Source organism: Ovis canadensis, chromosome 3, assembly GCF_042477335.2.
Source record: "Ovis canadensis isolate MfBH-ARS-UI-01 breed Bighorn chromosome 3, ARS-UI_OviCan_v2, whole genome shotgun sequence".
Lineage (NCBI taxonomy): Eukaryota > Metazoa > Chordata > Mammalia > Artiodactyla > Bovidae > Ovis > Ovis canadensis.
In genome coordinates, this window is record NC_091247.1 from 66,170,414 (window position 1) to 66,189,312 (window position 18,899).

General features: G+C 39.6%; 1 protein-coding gene across 10 annotated transcripts in view; it reads right to left on the bottom strand.

The window, feature by feature from the left end:
- Positions 1-14,844, bottom strand: part of VRK2 (VRK serine/threonine kinase 2) — a 99,071-nt gene extending 84,227 nt beyond the window's left edge. For 2 of the 10 annotated variants that reach the window (XM_069583250.1, XM_069583256.1), the window contains exons 1-2: positions 14,530-14,804; positions 12,328-12,468 (exon numbers count right to left, since the gene is read on the bottom strand). In XM_069583250.1, the coding sequence (XP_069439351.1) occupies positions 12,328-12,463 (136 nt within the window). In that variant the 5' untranslated portion in view covers positions 12,464-12,468; positions 14,530-14,804. Of the gene's footprint in view, positions 1-12,327; positions 12,490-14,232; positions 14,321-14,393 lie in introns of those variants that run through there. The other 8 variants (XM_069583253.1, XM_069583259.1, XM_069583251.1 and 5 more) reach the window with 7 other exon arrangements.
- Positions 14,845-18,899: the final 4,055 nt, after the last annotated feature.

Sequence of the window (18,899 nt, forward strand, 5' to 3'; positions counted from 1 at the left end):
ATTTTTTTAAACTATACTTATAAATATTTTGGTATACGAACAAATTCTATCAAGAAACATATTCTTTATCAACATTTCACTTATCCAAGTATTTGGTGTTTTTTTTTTTTAATTTTCTTAAAAGACTTAGTTTTCTAAATAGTATATCTTTAAATTATTTTACCCAATGGAAAAAAGACATGCCAAAAACAATTCAATATTTGTAAAAATATCTATTTTCACATGATGCTTATTAAAGTCTGTCATAGGGATTTAAAGAGGCTTCTTTTGATCTCCTTGTTGCTTATTACCCACAAAATAAATGCATAATATCCCCATAAACTCGACATACTTATTTTTTTAAAGCAGAAAAATCTAATCTTTCCCATCAGTTTGCATGCACTACTGACTGATTATTCTCACTTTTTTTTTTCATAAAAATATTGTTTGTTCTAGGTACATTTTTAGTATATGTATTTTTTCCAGTTCTTAACATTAGATTTACTATAAATATCAGATGTACTTTCACAGATTTTGTGAAAATATTAAAAACATATCACGAATGCTCTACACCTCAAGTTGTCAATCTGAATGAAAATGACACTATTATCAGAATCAGTGCTAACATATTTCTTAAATTAGCTGCCAATACTATCAATTAAATATTTCAGTTATTTTAGAAATGAGCATGTCACAGGCATGTCATTTGTCACTACTTTCGCTGGCTAGTAATAAATTCAGAGTGTTCTTTGACAAAAGACACCAACCAGGAGAGCAGAGAGACCCGAGTTCAAATGGAGATGGAAGACAATTAGACAAATTACTTAACATTCCTAGGCCTCAAAACTGCCTTGTCAAGCTGCTGGGAGAACTAAATGAAATAATCCATATGAAGCATTTAACACAGAGCTTGGCACACACTGAGTAAAAGATTCTATTAGTAGTGGATGAGGATGAAGATTTCCTAAAAAAGGTTTCAGAAACTATGCCTGGCAGCATGCCCCAGACACATATGACTCATCTGCTAGTCTTTACCAGGGATTCTTGCTTTCATTCCTTTTCATTGCTCTGTGTCTTGTGTTCACGGCTCCACAGTGAGGCTTTGGTTAACATCACCTCTGTGAATTTCATTAGGTGGCCTTCAGAATAGCTACAATGGATGCTAAGCCTTCCATGAGCCTCTTTCACACATGTTGTAGCTTCCGATTGCTCTTGCTTGATATAAATTTGCAGGAAGCTGCCTTTACTCCACACTAAGCATAGGAGAGAAAAATGGCCAGTGTCTCTGGGGAATAATTAACAAAAGACAGTTTGTTTCATCTTCATGATAAAATACAGCACTCCTATTAAAAGGCAAATTCATCATTCCCAAAAGTTAAATAGAATGGCACTTTAAAAGTAATTCCAGCTGATTAAATTTAGGGTTCTGAAAAAAAAAATTAATTCATGAATATACTCTGAATCTTTCATTTGATTTTAAAATGTATAAATGTTCATTTAACTTTGAGCCCTTGCCTCTCAGTGTTCTATTCTGAGCTAGTCAAACAAGTGGTAGCAGGCATGCTGGGCTCAATAATACTGCCTCTCATATTTAAATACTCTTTTTCACTTGGATTGCAAATTAAAGACAGTCTCCTGAACACTGACACATTTTCAATGATTGATTTTGCAAAACGTGTTGATTTTTCCTACACTGTTTTGCCTCTGTGTGTGTCAACTTTGGCCTTCTTTTCTTGCTCCTTTGCAGCACTGCTGTCTCTTTGAAGCCATTGTCTGTCTGATATTAAAAATGTATGTTGAACCTCAAGACTAATTACACAGAAAATTCCTGATCTCAAATATAAAATACCCATGCCCAGAAACTATAACAAAAGCTTCTGACTATGTACAAAACTCTTAATCAAATCTTTCATTCACTTGGATTAATAGAAATACCAACAATTTATTTTCCATTAAAGTTGTGTTTATATTCTTTGAAAAGTAGATTTTTTAAATATATTTACATGCCTATAAGTCAATCCATTTAACATCAAACCCCATCTATTTTCTCCACAAAAGTTTATACTTGCTGTTAAGTCTACTTCAATTAAATGCTATTCTGTAGAATTGTTTCATTCTAAACACAAAACTGTTTAATCTTAATATAATGTCCATTTTTTAAACTCTCTCTGCACTGTGCATTAGCAAAGTAGACTCCCTCAATAAACCTATAATCTATGGATTAAGTATATAGCTTCTTATATTTAAAAAACATACTTGGAAAGAGAATGAATAGAAACTTACATCCTTTCAAGCTCCTCAAGATAAATAAAATAAGGCCTCTAACTCTAAAAAGGGAGACCCTTACACACATGCCACATGTTATAGTACCAACAGCACAAAATTTCATCTCAGATAAGATGACTGTTGGGAAAATTATTTTTCCCCAACAGACTAGTTTTAATTTAACCAATCATTTTTTAAGCTGTTATATATTGGGCCTTGTTGAAGCACTCTGAGAGAAGGCCTACAAGGAGTTTATATTCTAGTATTGGTGGAGGGTAAACAGTATACAAATGGTAATCATAGGAAACAAGATAAGCACTGGGAAAGAACACATTACAGGAAGGAACAAAGAGCAAGCAAGACAAGTTGTGGCTACTCCCCTGACTGCCTCGTTAGCATGTTAGAATTTTCATAAGGCCTACCAGCCACCATTTGTTTCCACCAGTGATCCTAGCAACAGACTCCCCTAGCTCTCAGTCTACTGAATCTATGGACTCTGCTCAAATTCGGCTGCTGTTCGCCTTTTTGTAAGACCAACTCGCCTCTGTCCCTAGTTGTTCATCTCATGCAGTTACCAACTGCAGTAAATGCATCACATGCCACCACATGACTATTTTAGGAAACCCTGCAGTGTACCAACTGGCTAGGGCAACCCTGGGCATGAAATTTTAGTTCCCTGAAAGCGATGTTTCCGAATGGAAAGATGAGAGGAGGAGGAGAAGGGAAGTAGCCATACTCCTCTTAAATGGCCACGATACCTAAGCAGAGCAAGTTGGAATAAGGTCTGCACATGAGCCAAAGCTTAGAATTTCATTGCTTTTGTTGGCTCATGTCACTTCTTTAATTAATGTCACTTTCTCTGGTTTAATATCAGAGCAAGTGACAAGAGTGCTTCTGGATGAATTGTGTTTTCTGAGGACTGTATGGCATACTCTCCCGCAGTCTGACGGAGGGACGTGCCAGCTTTACTTGGCAGTTACAATGCACCAGCTTTAGTTTTAGTAGTTTAATTTGTGGCAGTTATATGTTTTGAATACGTTGAAGTATTCACAATGGTCTCATGGAATCTGCTCCATAGATAAAGTTTACACAGTGGAAAAGAAAAAGCAATGGCTATAAGGCGATTACAAAAAGCTTCTCTTGGCCACAGCTGGTCTTACAGGCATTCTTGTAAATTTAAGAGCATTTAGAGAATACGATTAAAGTGATCACAAGGAATGATGCCCTTTTTTTTTTTTTTTGCCCAGTTCTGTAGCTGGTGTGAGACGATCATAAGGAATATGATATTTAGAACTCAATTTTATGCAAAATCCATTATTCAAGAAGTGAAGTTTATATACATGATAGACATGCAATGAAATAAATGTTAGAATAGGAAGCTTTGTTACTTATGCATTAAGTCGTTTCTAACGTTTTGGTAAACTAACTTTTTATTGATATAAAATTCAAAAAAATTTCTGCATTTAGAGAAAGGACTAAACTTTTCCCTTTATTAAAGATCTTTCTGTTTCAGACTGAAGTAATCGGAAGGTTTTTAATTTGGAGTTTTTCCTTCATCTCCTTTATACACTTTTGTGAAGCCTCATCAGCTCATGGTGAGAGCTGCCACCAAGGAGTTCTTCCAAACTTTACCTGCCCTTTCTAAATTTAGGGTTCTTTACTGCAGCAGGTTGAAGATCTGGCTTTGAATGCACCTGGCTCTGCTGGAGAACAGAAATATTCATCTCCACTGAATGCATGCTGCTTAAGTGCTGGAGGCACTTGCAGGAGAGTAACTCTCATCGGAAACTTCATTACAATACTTTTCTCTTCCCTACATGAAGTAGTAATTCTCATTCACCAAAGATAGAATTTTGCTTGACACTGCCACAGGAGCTCCTGTTTGACTTTCAAAATTAATCAACCTCTAAGCTGGAGTAGAAATGGCATGTCCTTTAACCTTAAGCACAAAAAGCTCTCAACAGACTGCAGTTTTTATATCCCTGGATGGGAGTTTGGGCCCCTGATACTTAAACTTGATGCACATACTGGGTTTCTGGCATGCTTTTGCCCATACCCATCTGCTTGGCTGGCACTGTGCCCATTCAGAAGGTGTGATGCCAGTTTCAATAGGGCATAGGTGCCAATCAAAGATGGGCTTGGAGGGGCAGCATGCAGAACGCAGCAAAAGTCAGCTCTTCTGCCAGAAGATCCTCCTGTTATCATACAATGCCAATGAAGGGCCACATGCCTCATTGCCTAGGATCACACTGCATCTGTAGATGTTTCTGGCCTTCAGTGGATATCTTTCTACGGAATCTTTTCCCTCAAGTATTACTTGATTGGAGATGTTAAAGGAAAGTCTTCCTGACTAAATGAAGTCAGGACAACTTTCTTTTTCCCTTTTAAAAGAAACAGTGGAAACCTTCAAAAATTTTCTTGAAATAATTGCCTTAAAATGCTCTTTCATGTAGAAAATTGCATAATGTACTCAGTTCATGTAATAGAGTTACAAGGGACAAACATTCTGAAGATGCAAGAATTGCAAAACCAAGTATGTGAGCAGTATAAGATCCGTGAACATTTTTGAATCATTAAGTGAGGAGGGTGCACAAATTTTCATCATCCAAACAGCTAATTTCTAGTGAATACTCCTATTTAGAGCTTTAGAGTTTCTTAATTTTCTTCTCATTTATTTTATAAACATAGATATTCCTGTTCCTTAAAAAAAGACTACTTCCTACTCTTCTTACATGCCTAAAGAAAAAAGCCTAAAACACTTCAGAAGCTAAACTCCATTCATATTTCATAAGGAAGCCAGAACCTCCTGAAAGTTGAGTTTTGTTTTTTTTTTTAATTGTGTGACAATAGAGGTGAACTCATTTCATGAAGAAGAAACTTCCCTATAGCAATAGGCTTCAAATTTAAAAACCTTGACCACTGAAACCATTGTAAGATAGTAACAGGTGCAGTGGGAGAGACATAATGCATAAATTATTGAAGAACAGAGCAGTTTGTAAATCTTCCCTTAAGGCAAAAGAATTTGACAGTAGAATGCTGAAAATGAAAGCCCATAATATAAAATGTTAAGAAGATCGGACACTTACAAAAATGAAAAAGACAAGAAAAGACTAAGTAAACCTTAGTAGAATGCTTCCTTTTTATAAAAGAATCCAAACTTTTGCAGGTATTTAGATTTCTTAGCCGGAGAAGGCAATGGCACCCCACTCCAGTACTCTTGCCTGGAAAATCCCATGAACGGAGGAGCCTGGTGGGCTGCAGTCCATGGGGTCGCACAAAGTCAGACACAACTGAAGTGACTTAGCAGCAGTAGCAGCAGCAGATTTCTTAGCTGGTAAGTAAATGAACACTGTGCTTTTAAAACTCAAAATTAACAGCCAATGGTCAGCACATACAAAATTGAAATACAACTTCTAGGAAATTTAAATTCTTATGAAAGGTACAAGACATTTATTAAATTCACAAAATCCCAAGCAATCTCTTCATCTGTTGATATTATACCAACTGCTGTTGTTTCTGGTAAGTCGCTTCAGTTGCAGCCTACCAGGCTCCCCCACCCCTGGGATTCTCCAGGCAAGAATACTGGAGTGGGTTGCCATTGCCTTCTCCTCCCACCAAAATTGTTACTAGGAAATTTTGTGGATGATCCCTGGAGGTGAGAAGCAGGAAATAAATGTGAAATAAGGATAACTTGTACTAGAAGCTGTCATATATAAGATAAATTAGTTCCCAGCTAAAGGTTTAAGAATGGTATAGTTGGTATAATCCGGAGAAGGCAATGGCACCCCACTCCAGTACTCTTGCCTAGAAAATCTCAGGGACAGAGGAGCCTGGTAGGCTGCAGTCCATGGAGTCTTGAAGAGTCGGACACGACTGAGTGACTTCATTTTCACTTTCCACTTTCATGCATTGGAGAAGGAAATGGCAACCCACTCCAGTATTCTTGCCTGGAGAATCCCAGGGATGGGGGAGCCTGGTGGGCTGCCGTCTGTGGCGTAGCACAGAGTCAGACACGACTGAAGTGACTTAGCAGCAGCAGCATTGTGGTGGGACCACAATGTTGCACTGTGTTAGGTCAGATTAACTGCTTATCTCAAAGTCTTCTTTATACAACACTGCCAAAATAACATTTAATGCAATATATTATGAAGCAATGCATGTTTTAGTAACTTTATTTTGTTGCCAGCAATATCATTAGGCTCTTCAGAACATTACTCTGCATACCTTAAAAATCAATCCATTCTAGCTGACTAAAAGTTGTTATTGTTTAGTCACTAAGTCGTGTCTGACTCTTTGTGACCCTATGGACTGCGGCCCACTAGGCTCCTCTGTCCATGGGATTTCCTAGGCAAGAATACTGGACTGGGCTGCCATTTCCCTCTCCAGGCGATCTTCCCGACCCAGGGATCAAACCAGCATCTCACATACTGGAAGGCAGATTCTTTACCACTAAGCCACCAAACAAGAAAATAAATAAAATAAAATAAATAAAAACCACACATAAAAATATTTTTCTATTTAGACAGAAGCCTATTTCTTCATCGCTAAGTGAGTTAAACTCTGACAATATCTACAACTCTCAGTTACTCTATTTTCTCTCTGCCCCACCCCACAAAGATTTCTTCTGTTTCTAAAGAACAAAATTGAGCTAATCTGAGAGGATTACCCAAGAAATGTATGGTAGTCACTTGATCTAAACATTTATCCATGAATAAATGATTGATCTTAATGCTTCAAGAATTAACTTTAGTTATAATAACATTATTTATAAAATATAATGCTCTTGATTTACTGTCAATAAAGCATATGTGGATTTTATAGTTAATTTGTCTCAAGTTTTTATGACTAAGAGTGTTATATTTAAGATTACAGGCTGGAGTTAAGGGTGACATCTATAATTATGGGGGAAAAAAGCAAACTGGCCTGGGTGGGTGTAGTGGTCCGACTTCAGTCTCAATCTCTGAGGCAAATAACTGGTAAACATATAGCCTGTGCTTAATATTCCAAAGATGCTAAACGGTCATGGCTCTGCTCAAATTCTAAAAAATAAAACTTCTACAGATAAATCATTCTATCATTTGTTACTTCCTCCTCCAGGGGATCTTCCCAACCCAGGGGTCAAACCCACCTCTCCTGCATTGGTAGGCAGATTCTTTACCACTTAGCCACCTGGGAAAGCCATATAAGAAGACTTTATAGGAATCTGGCTAAAGTTTATTAGCTATAGTTCTGTTTTTCTAGATTTTTGACTAATTCTGAAACATAATACCTTTCATATCTGAAACATAAGATACAGCTTATGTGAGAAATTTTCACTATGTCATCGTGAGTACTACTGTAAATTGAAATGGGAAAAACATACACTTTGGCAAGTAAAATGCCATAGAGTTCCACTGACATTCTCTGTTTCTCAGTTTTACCACATTTAGTAGCTAAGCCCATCACAGTCCATGGGAGGACAAATGGAAAAACCCTCCCATACACGTCTTAGTCACCGTGCTAATCCGAGCACCAGACACCGAATTTAGAGCTCAGCTGAGAATGGGACGTTCTAAATAAATAAATCAATTCCAGCGAACTGCTTATGAAGTTCCAAGTTCTTTAAAAATATTACCTTAATCACTGCAAGTATTATTACCTCAATCCTAGAGGATAGAAACAAAGATTCCTGAATAGATCAATGTCACTCAGTTCGCAAAAGGCTCAGGTCAAAATTTTAAGCTGTGATCTATGAAATTCCCCAATTTGCTTGGTTCTGTGTTATACCTAGCACTAAAGTAAAATTCAAACTCTTAGTTCTGTCTCCTGAAGTTTTAGAATTTTTTTTTCACTTATTTGATCCTGAGGTTACTGCAAGCTTTCCCATTCCCTGAAACAGTTTCCTTTCTTCCTTTTCCCCTCCTCTCTTTTCAAATGCAAAGACAGAACTTTGTTTTATGTTCAGACTTTCTTTTCCCTCTTATTACTACTTCTGTTACTGCTACAGGAACATTATTTCTTCAAGTTTAGAGTAAATACAAAACATCTCTGCCCCTTCCCCTTTACTTCTTGCTGACTACTGAAAGGCTTTTGTTATTGATCTAAAAACTACAGGACAGCTGCACGTGCACATATGAGTCAGTCAGGGCGGTTAGTCTCTTCTCAGCCTTAGGTGACAAATGCTGGTGAAGCGTCTGCTCAAAGTGTATCTGGAAAATATAATGCTTAACAACGTAGCTGGACACAAAGGTATTAGGGAAACCTGAACTGGCCAGCTACTTCATCTATACAGGAAATGATGAGAACCATGCTAAAATGCAAAACATGATATAATTTCATATGGATTATCTCCGCTTGAAAATAATACGTAAAAACTAATTTTAACAAAGTTATTGCTGACAGCATCTCACTGAAGAGCTGAGATTATGAGCGCCACTTTTGATAGAACAGTAACAACATTTGCAACACACAACTTTTCCTCAAAATAGCTAAACATTTCTTTAAAATCTTACCCCAGTCGCATGCATTTGCTCATATATCCAGGATCCAGGTTCTAAAATTCAGATAGTAGTGGGTACTTCATAACTATGAAATCTTGAAAATTATTGCAAACTAAATATTATTGAGAAAAATTAAGTAAAAAATATGTGCAGTATCTAGACTGAAAGAAGCAAGGTTTTTTCTATATTTGAATAGGGGCAAATAAATCACATGACTAAGCCTAAATTCCTAATTCCACATGCCTAAATTCCTTTTTCACAACAGGAACCACAAGTAACATGTATACACATATATGTATGCATACACACATGTTAAACATGCTCTTAAATTTAAATACATATTAACACATATAATATTTACATTTAAAAAGAGAAAAGAAATAAGACTAGCATAATCAATACTTTTCTGTAGTTCTCTGAAATTACTCAAAATAATTCAAATATTAGAATAACTGATAAGCTGTGCAATCCAAGGTTATAGTTCAGCCACATCAGAAATAACTTATTCAACTCCATTTCTCTGACCTTGAGTCAAGACAATATACCAGAGATCTTAACGCTCATCTGTATAAGAGAATTCATCAATTCAGAGTTTCAACCAACAATTAATTCTTCAAAGACTATATTCTGTAGACTCAGGGTCTTCATCTGCAACATTCCACATGGTAGCCACTACCTATAGGTAGTTATTGAGTCCCTAAAATGGGACTAGACATATACTGGTCTAGTCTCATTTAACTAAAGAAGTGAAATATTTCCCTTTTTTAATATTAATGATGTGTTGGAATTATACTTTAGATATATCACATTAAATAATACATATTATTTAAATAAATTTCAGCTGCTTTTTTAAAAATCTGGTTCCTAGACAATCTTACATTCCATATGTGGCTTGCATTATAATTCTGTTAAAAAGTGCTTCTTGTGTCACTAAATCTAGTACTTAACATTTTTTAAGCAAGTTCAAACCCTTTAAATAGGGAAGTTGTTCTTTATCCAACCCACACTATACTTTTGTGTTGGTCTTATCTTCCCAACTAGATTAGACACTCAGGTGATTAATAGGAAGTTACTTATTCACTGTATTTCACCGATTTATTTGATACTAAAAACTCAACTTCATTAGAAGAGGAGCTTAATCATTCAAGATCCATGAAACACATTTGCGTGAGAAGGGTGGCAGAATCAGTTCAGTTCAGTCGCTCAGTTGTGTCCGACTCTTTGTGACCCCATGAACTGCAGCACACCAGGCCTCCCTGTTCCATCACCAACTCTCAGAGTTCACTCAAACTCACGTCCATCGAGTCAGTGATGCCATCCAGCCATCTCATCCTCTATCATCCCCTTCTCCTCCTGCCCTCAATCCCTCCCAGCATCAGAGTCTTTTCCAATGAGTCAGCTCTTTGCACGAGGTGGCCAAAGTATTAGAGTTTCAGCTTTAACATAGTTCTTCCAAAGAACACCCAGAACTGATCTCCTTTAGAATGGACTGGTTGGATCTCCTTGCAGTCCAAGGGACTCTCAAGAGTCTTCTCCAACACCACAGTTCAAAAAGGTCACCCTAAAATATGCCTGTTTGGCAAAAGAATTATTTTGAACTGAAGGCACTTGAAAACTAGCGAATTCAAGGAAAGGCTTTCTCTGAACTCTCTTTATTTGGCTAAAGAGAGAACCCTGCCCCCCCCCCCAAAAAAAAACACAAAACCAAAAAACACAACTCAACTGTTTTAAATTACATCTAAGAGAGCTTCATTAACCAGGAAAGACTGACTCATCACAGAAGAGATTAGAAACTGACATCACTCCCAAACTTTGTTACAGATTAACACAGCCCCCATCTACTCTTCTACACGCCTAGTAATGTCTCTTAAAAATCATGTACTGCTCCTTATTAAGATGGCACGTAAGCTCTCAAATCTTACCATGCTTTAGGATATTTATTCAACTATTTTTCCCCCTGTAATATTACTGTGCATATCTGAGGTTATTGATATTTTTCCTGGCAATCTTGATTCCAGCTTGTGTTTCTTCCAGTCCAGCATTTCTCATGATATATTCTGCATATAAGTTAAATAAGCAGGGTGACAATATACAGCCTTGACGTACTCCTTTTCCTATTTGAAACCAGTCTGTTGTTCCATATCCAGTTCTAACTGTTGCTTCCTGACCTGCATACAGATTTCTCAAGAGGCAGGTTAGGTGGTCTGGTATTCCCATCTCTTTCAGAATTTTCCACAGTTTATTGTGATCCACAGTCAAAGGCTTTGGCATAGTCAATAAAGCAGAAATAGATGTTTTTCTGGAACTCTCTTGCTTTTTCCATGATCCATTCTGAAGGAGATCAGCCCTGGGAATTCTTTGGAAGGAATGATGCTAAAGCTGAAACTCCAGTACTTTGGCCACCTCATGCGAAGAGTTGATTCATTGGAAAAGACTCTGATGCTGGGAGGGATTGGGGGCAGGAGGAGAAGGGGACGATAGAGGATGAGATGGCTGGAGGGCATCACTGACTCGATGGACATGAGTCTGAGTGAACTCCAGGAGTTGGTGATGGACAGGGAGGCCTGGTGTGCTGCGATTCACAAATAGTCGGGTCGCAAAGAGTCAGGTCGCAAAGTCGGACACAACTGAGCGACTGAACTGAACTGAATATTACTGTGCACATAACATCAAAAAATTAATATATTTGTATACCTTTTCTCCTGTTAATCTTCCTTCTATCAGTTTATTTCATAAACCCAGCTATTAAACTTAGGAGAGCAAATGGAATGTCTTTCCTCCTCTGTACTCTAAAATATTTAATAAGGAACCCAAGATTCTTCCAATGAAGGCTTTTTTATCAACTTCTTAAATGCCTCCAGACATAGATGTAATAAGTCAATATATTTAGAATTTCTCCTTGAGAGGATTTTTTTTAATCACTAATATTTATCTTATTAATTAAATCTCATCTTGTAATGGATATCCCTTGATCCTTAAAACTATAGATAAAAGGTAGCCCTGAACAATCCTTTTAAATCAATATGATTTAAAATTTTTTTAATGTAGTGTAAAAACACACTCAACTTAGGTTCCTTACTTGTACCAAAAAACAGAGAAACTATATTTAAGTGTCTGTTAATTATCCTAAAGATAGCACATAACTAGTACCAATCTAGATGTACAAGAGAGAAGTTAATTCATTCCATGCAACAGATGGCCTTGGAGTACTAAGGCCCAGTTCTCTAGTGAGACCTACTGAAGAAATGACCAAAACCTTATACTACTTCAACATTAATGATTCACATGGGAAATGTTCATAATCAGAGTTGTGTTCTCTTGAGTAAAAAACCGATGTATCCAAGAAAACACACTCTCAAAACAGAACATTAACCATCTGTCTGGGAGACTGTGTAACTGTGCTCTGAAAAGACTTTCTAAGCGTCATTTAGAAAGACATGAACAAGAAGGGACTAGGGTCAGTAATATCTTGAACCTAGCATAGACATTCTACTAAACACTATCTTCATATAACTTACATTTATGAAGTCTATTTTATCTCAATTTTCAAAATATTAAGAAGTCACAGTCACATAATAAGAGTATCTGGTGACTTATACTTTACCTAAATATATCAAACCAAATCCTCCAGAGCCAATCAGCTTGCCCAGCACCCATTGTTTTCCTTCCATGTCATCCAGGATTGTGCCTTCCGGAAGTGGAATAGGAAGCTTGTATTTCTCTTTTCTTCTTGGTGGCATCACTTCTGTTGACAGAAGGAGTGAGGCTGTGATTAAAAATAAAAACAAAACAAAACTCCACTTAAATACGTTTCTCAAAATGTCTTCTGTGTACCTTCCCAGAAATTAGGATTCTGAAGTCAACTGGGATTGGGAAAGCCCACATATTATATTCAAACTGGAGATTCACCAACATTACAATATTGAAATTGAAGAGACACTGATACTAAAAAAATCAAAGCGTGTTGAACCTCACTTAACATTTCCAAAATTCAGTTAGGGGGTCAAAATACCTATTAATCATTCAGAATATACCTTAAATGAGTTAATTTCCAACTACAAAGAGAAAATAAATTTCATATATATGAAAATACTCCTTTCATTGAGAATGCTAAATGTCAAAGACAAAAAGCTCTTCAGTCACTAGAAAAAAAAAATACAGCTCTTTTAGGCTGAGATAACATGGACAATGGCAATGTACATCATTATCAAACCCAGCAACTGACACAAATCAATAAATATTGGTTAAATAAGCCCAGGATTTTCATGGATGCATAACTAAGCAGAGCACTAAGCCACTGTGCAGTTAGTTTTAAGGCTACCATACTACTGTTTCAACTTCTGCTTCTCTCTACCCTGTCCCTTCCCCATTATCACCGAAGCGAAAACTGCCCTGCCTTAGAAATTTATGCAGCACTACCAAAAACAGTGTAGAAACGCCATAGAATAGCCACACAACTTTAACCAATTAACTATAATTGTACATAGGCTAGTGAATCTTACTAGAGATTTTTGAGTAGGACTAGAAAATTTCTTAGGGAAAACAGAACACAGAGCATGTAAGCCTGAAACCAAGTTTGAAGGTAACCACAATCCTCTAAGTAGTTTCAAAGAATTTTTTTTAAACCTGGTGAGTGCCTTCGAAATGAAAGTAGTCTTCACTGTATAATCTACCCATCTTCTGAACGAGGTTTCTGTTCCTTCCAGTAGGCTTTCCCTGCTTCACTTGTATTAACCCAATGCCCTATCTTACTCAGCAGCAACACCCGGGTAGAGCAATATTCACTTGTCCTCCTAACTCGAACACCAAGGAAGCTGAGAATTCATATGAACAGTGCCCAAAAGAAGGAAAAGTTCTGACCAGTACTTTATACTGGGGGCTTCTCTGGGGGCTCAGACAATAAAGAATCTGCCTCCAATGCAGGAGACCTGGGTTGGATCCCAGGGTCAGGCAGATCCCCTGGAGAAGGGAATGGAAACCCACTCCAATATTCTTGCCCCACGGACAGGGTAGCCTCATGGGCTACAGACCATGGGGTTGCAAAGAGTCACACAATTGACTGACGTTTTCACTTTATATATACTGACCACTATCTTGACTTTAAATACTGGTATCCAACACTTATTTGCTGATTTAAAACCTTAAGTCTTCAGATAACAACTTTTCAGCATTAACAACATTCTCCATCAATATACAGAAGATAAAAACCGTTAGGGGCAAAGTCCGTGACACCAGAACTTGAGGCCTGAAAGGTGTCTATATAATGAACACCCGCGGCACGGATCCAGGGTTCAAAGCACAGGAGGAAGCGCCAACCTCCTCTCAAGGCAAGTTCCAGACAAGCTAGTCCCTGCTGTTTCAGGCAAGTTCCAGACAAGCTAGTCCCTGCTGTTTCAGGGCCCTCCCCGCTAGGATGAAAAGTGCTTAACACGAGTTTCCGGTGATAAACCGGTACCCAGAAGCCTGAACCCGAGCCGGGACTGGGCTTGGGGAGGCCTCGGAGACAGACCTTGACAGCGGGGCCAGGGGCGGCCCACCGCCCGCCTGACCCCTCGGCCTCCAAGACAGCCCCTTTACCTTCCCACCCACCCAACTCCCCACTTCTTGCCACGCCCATGGCCGGCCCGAGCCACCGGAAGCCCGCCGGCGTCCGGACTCTTCATTTCCTACCTCGAGCCCCTCTAGGCCGGGGGAAAGAGAAACCCAATCCCCTTTCCCGCCTAACTCCCCCGCCCCGCGTTTTGCGCAGACGCGTGGGGAAGGGGAGCCAGGATTTCGCGCTGAGTTTTAAAAAGTCAGAACCCACCGCGGAAGCAGGGAACCCTCCGGGGCCCGGGCGTCTCACTCTGACGGCAGTTCCTTCCCGGCCTGGGGCGCCGCGCGGGCGGGGCAAGCGGGACGCGGAAGTGTGGGGTCTCGCCGCGACTCCCAGGACCCGGGGACGAGGGAAGGCTTGCCAGGCGCTCGGCGCGCCCGGCGCCTCCCTTGGGCCTCGCGAGGCCGGGCGGGGCGGCGGGCCTCCAATCCCGCGGGGAGGCGGGCCCGGAGCCGGCGCGGCCCTCGGTAGGGGCCAAGCTAACTTTCTGCGCCTGGTGCCGCCTCACTCACCCAGGGCGGAGACGCCGTCCCGGGGTTGCCCGGGGGCAACCGTAATTAACTTTAAAACTATAAAAACATTTTCTAATTTTTTTGGTCTGTGAAGTGGAAATAAGCCCATTTAGGTCAATAAAATTTGTTAAATTAAAAAAATTATTCTGGTATTTCTTAAAATGATAAGGAAGACTATTCAAAACTCTTGCAATAGAATGTAACCATTCTACCTCCCAGCCGCCAGGCCGGCACAGAGCTTTGTAACATTGAGCATGGATACATGTGTGTGTATATTGCTGAGTCCTTTCGGTGTTCACCTGAAACTACCACAACTTTGCTAATTGGCTATACCCCCATACAAAATAAAAAGTTTCAAAGTTTGAAAAAAGAACTCTTGAAATAGGAGAAAGAGCCATGCTCAATTCCAATTATGGACAGAAAACAAAAGTGGGAATTTATGGCCAAGGAACAGGTTGGGGTCAGTGGATAGAAAATTACTAAGAGGAAATATCAGGGCAAAGAGTTGTTCAGTCGCCCAGTTCAGTACCATTCTTTGCGACCCCATGAACTGCAGCATGCCAGGCCTCATTGTCCCTCACCATCTCCTGGAGTTTGCCCAAGTTCATGTTCATTGCATTGATGATACCCTCCATCCATCTCCTCCTCTGTCGCCCTTTTCTCCTTCTGCCCTCAATCTTTCTTAGCATCAGGGACTTTTCCAACAAGTCTGTTCGCATCAGATGACCAAAATACTGGAGCTTCAGCTTCAGTGTCAGTCCTTCCAGTGAATATTCAGGGTTAATCTCCCTTAAGACTGACTAGTTTGATCTCCTTGCCATCCAAGGGATTTTCAGGAGTCTTCTCCAGTATCACAGTTGAAAGGCATCAGTTCTTTGGAATTCTATCCTCTTTATGGTGTCCAGCTCTCACAACCATACGTGACCACTGGGAGGACCACAGCCTTGACTATATGGACCTTTGTCTGCAGAGTAATGTCTCTGCTTTACAACACGCTGTTTGTCATCGCTTTCCCGCCAAGAAGCAATCATCTGATTTCATGGCTGCAGTCACTGTCCACAGTATTTTGGAGACCAAGAAGAGGGAATCTGTCACTACTTCCACCTTTTCCCCTTCTATTTGCCATGCAGTAATGGGGCCGGATGCCATGATATTTACTAGGAGGAAATATCAGGGGGTAAAGAGAGTACTTGCTAAATAGTGCTAACAGCCTCCATCTCCAAATACCATCACGTTGGGAATTACATTCAACATGCAAATTTTAGGAGGGCACAAACACTTAGCCCATGACAGTTAGTAAATCCTGCAAGCTCAACTTTCAAAATATACCCACAATCCATCACTTACTGCTGCCCCTACTTCTGTCTTTCTGGTTGAAACCACATGTCTTTGCTGGAGACTGATAGTACCATCCTAAAAGCAATCCTATTTATCACCCTTCCACTCCTTCAGTCTCTTCACAACAAACAGCCACGTGGTCTTTTTTGAAAAGCTTAGATCACTCCTCTGCTGAAAACACTTCAGTGCCATTCTAATTCAGTCATTGTTAGCCAGTCCTCATTATTACCTAAAACAGTGTTTTTCAACTTTGGTGCTATTGACGCTTGGGCCAGACAACTCCTTGTTAACAAAGAAAAGAAGCTCAACACCTAACTTACATGCCACAGAAAAATTAACTTGAAATTGATCATAAACCTAAATCTAAATACAAGAGTTAAAGCTATAAAACTTTTGGAAGAAAACCTGGGAAAAAGATTTTATCTTGGAACAGGTAAATCTTTGTAATCTTTGAATTTGTGTAATGAGAATATACCTGGGGGCAGGGGGAAAGCTGAAAACCTAAATAAAGATATTCATAAATTAACTTCATAATTATTAAAAACTTTTGCTCTTCAGAAAGCACTAAGACACCAAGTTTTAGTGTGCATGTGGAATAACTGGAACTCTCTTAAACTCCTGGTAGGGATCCAAAATAGCACAGCTACTTTGGAAAACAGTTTGTCAGTTTTTCACAATGTTAAACATATAATTAGCATATGACCCAGTCAGTATTCATGTTCCTAAATATTTACCCAAGAGAAATATGAACCTATATCTACACAGTGACTTGTATTACCTGATTACAAAGGGGCTAGTGGAACTTTTTGGAATTCTTGATTGTGGCAGTGATTACATGATTATACATTTGTCAAAATTCTTTTAATTGTACACTTAAAATTCAAGAATTGTATTGTTTGTAAGTTATGCTTCAACAAAACTGTTAAAAAGGAAAGAATGACTGAAGAGAAAGATGGGAGGAACCTGAATCCTTGAGACCATTATTTCTCATGTTAGGTAGCTAGAATAGGGAAAAGGAGTCCAAAATGGTGGTGGCTAAAAGACAAGGAAGGAAAAAGCCCACAAAAATAGAACAGAGGAAGGTCAAAGAAAGGTCCGAGGACTGGAGTGAGGACTTCAGGTGGAATGGCACTCCTGGCTAAGCCCAATTTGCATAGGACAGGCCCAGCGGAAAGAAAAAAAGCATAAAAAGAGGAGCCAAAGGGCTTTCTCTCTCTGTCTCTCTCTCTCTCTCTCTGGGGCGCTCTTCTCTTTGCATCTTTGGATCGACATGCCCTCATGACTCACAGATGGATTTTCCTGCTATCTTCTAAATAAAATAGAGCTGTAACACTGATCTGTAACACTGATTTGTCTAAGAGCTATAACACGGTCCATTTGAGACCTGAGAGCTATAACATGGTCTGTCCAAGACCCAAGAGCTGTGACACACTGAGGGGTCTTTAATGTCCATCACTCCAAATCTTTGTTGTGACTAGACAAAAACCGAAGGCATACACTCACCTCACATCTCTGGTGCCCTGACTCAGGTTTAACCTGGCTGAAACAACCTCTGCGCAGAAGAGGCCAAGCACAGCAGGAGCCCAACTCAGTGACACTCCCACAGTAGAAGCGACCGGGAAGAAAACCCAGCGCAGGGGAAGGCCCATCATGCTGGAAACCAAGACAGCAAAAAATGAACTCAACAGAAAGCTCACGCGGTTCAGCCTCAGTTTCCAGAAAACCTCTGGTTAAGATGGGAAATAACCAATCCACTTCCCGGCAGACATCCCTGAGATACCTCCTTGATAACTGGAAGCTGTTCGATCCTCTAACTCTGAAGAGGAGTCGCTTAAAATTCTTTTGTGCCACTGCATGGCCACAGTATCCACTGGAGGACGAAGAACACTGGCCTGAGGATGGGAGTTTAAATTACAATATCATCCTGCAGCTAGAATTATTCTGCAAAAAACAAGGAAAATGGACAGAGATCCCCTATGTCCAAATTTTCTTCTGACTAAGAGATATGAAGGAATTATGTCTTAAGTATGGGATTGTTGTATGCCCTAAAAGTGAGCCTACTAGACAGATGATGTTAGGCACAGGCAACCAAGAGAAGGAACCCCCCCCCTCCAAAAGGCTCACCTCCCATGCCCCCCAAAAGACTGGAGCCTCCCATAGCTCCTGAATTGTCTGGTGCTTCTTCCTTGTATCCAAATGTGCCCCCATATCCAGGAGCACCCCCTCCACAAAAGCCAGCTTGAGTATGTCCCTTAGTTGAAAATGGAGGAGAATTCAGATCAACCTGGGTCCATAAGCCCTTCTCCCTCTTAGAACTAAGACAGATCAAACAAGACCTGGGAAGCTATAGAGATGACCCAGGCAAATATATAGATACATTCCAACATATTACCTTGGCCTTTGACTTGACATGGAAGGACATCATGGTTGTATTTAGTCAAACTTTATCTGACCCTGAAATTACTAGGGTCTTAAAGGAAGCCCAAAGGTATGCAACAGGGCTTCACATGTCAAGTGATAGATACCTAGTAGGGAAAACTGCAGTCCCCTTCTCTGATCCTAATTGGAATTCTAATGACCCTGAGCACATCTAGGAAAGAGATCATTTTCTAATCTGTGTGAAGGCAGGATTAAAAGCAGCCCAACAAAAAGTAATCAGCTATGCCCGGGTCTTAGGAATAACTCAGGAGCCCAACAACAACCCCATTGCCTTTCTGGAAAGGCTAAAAG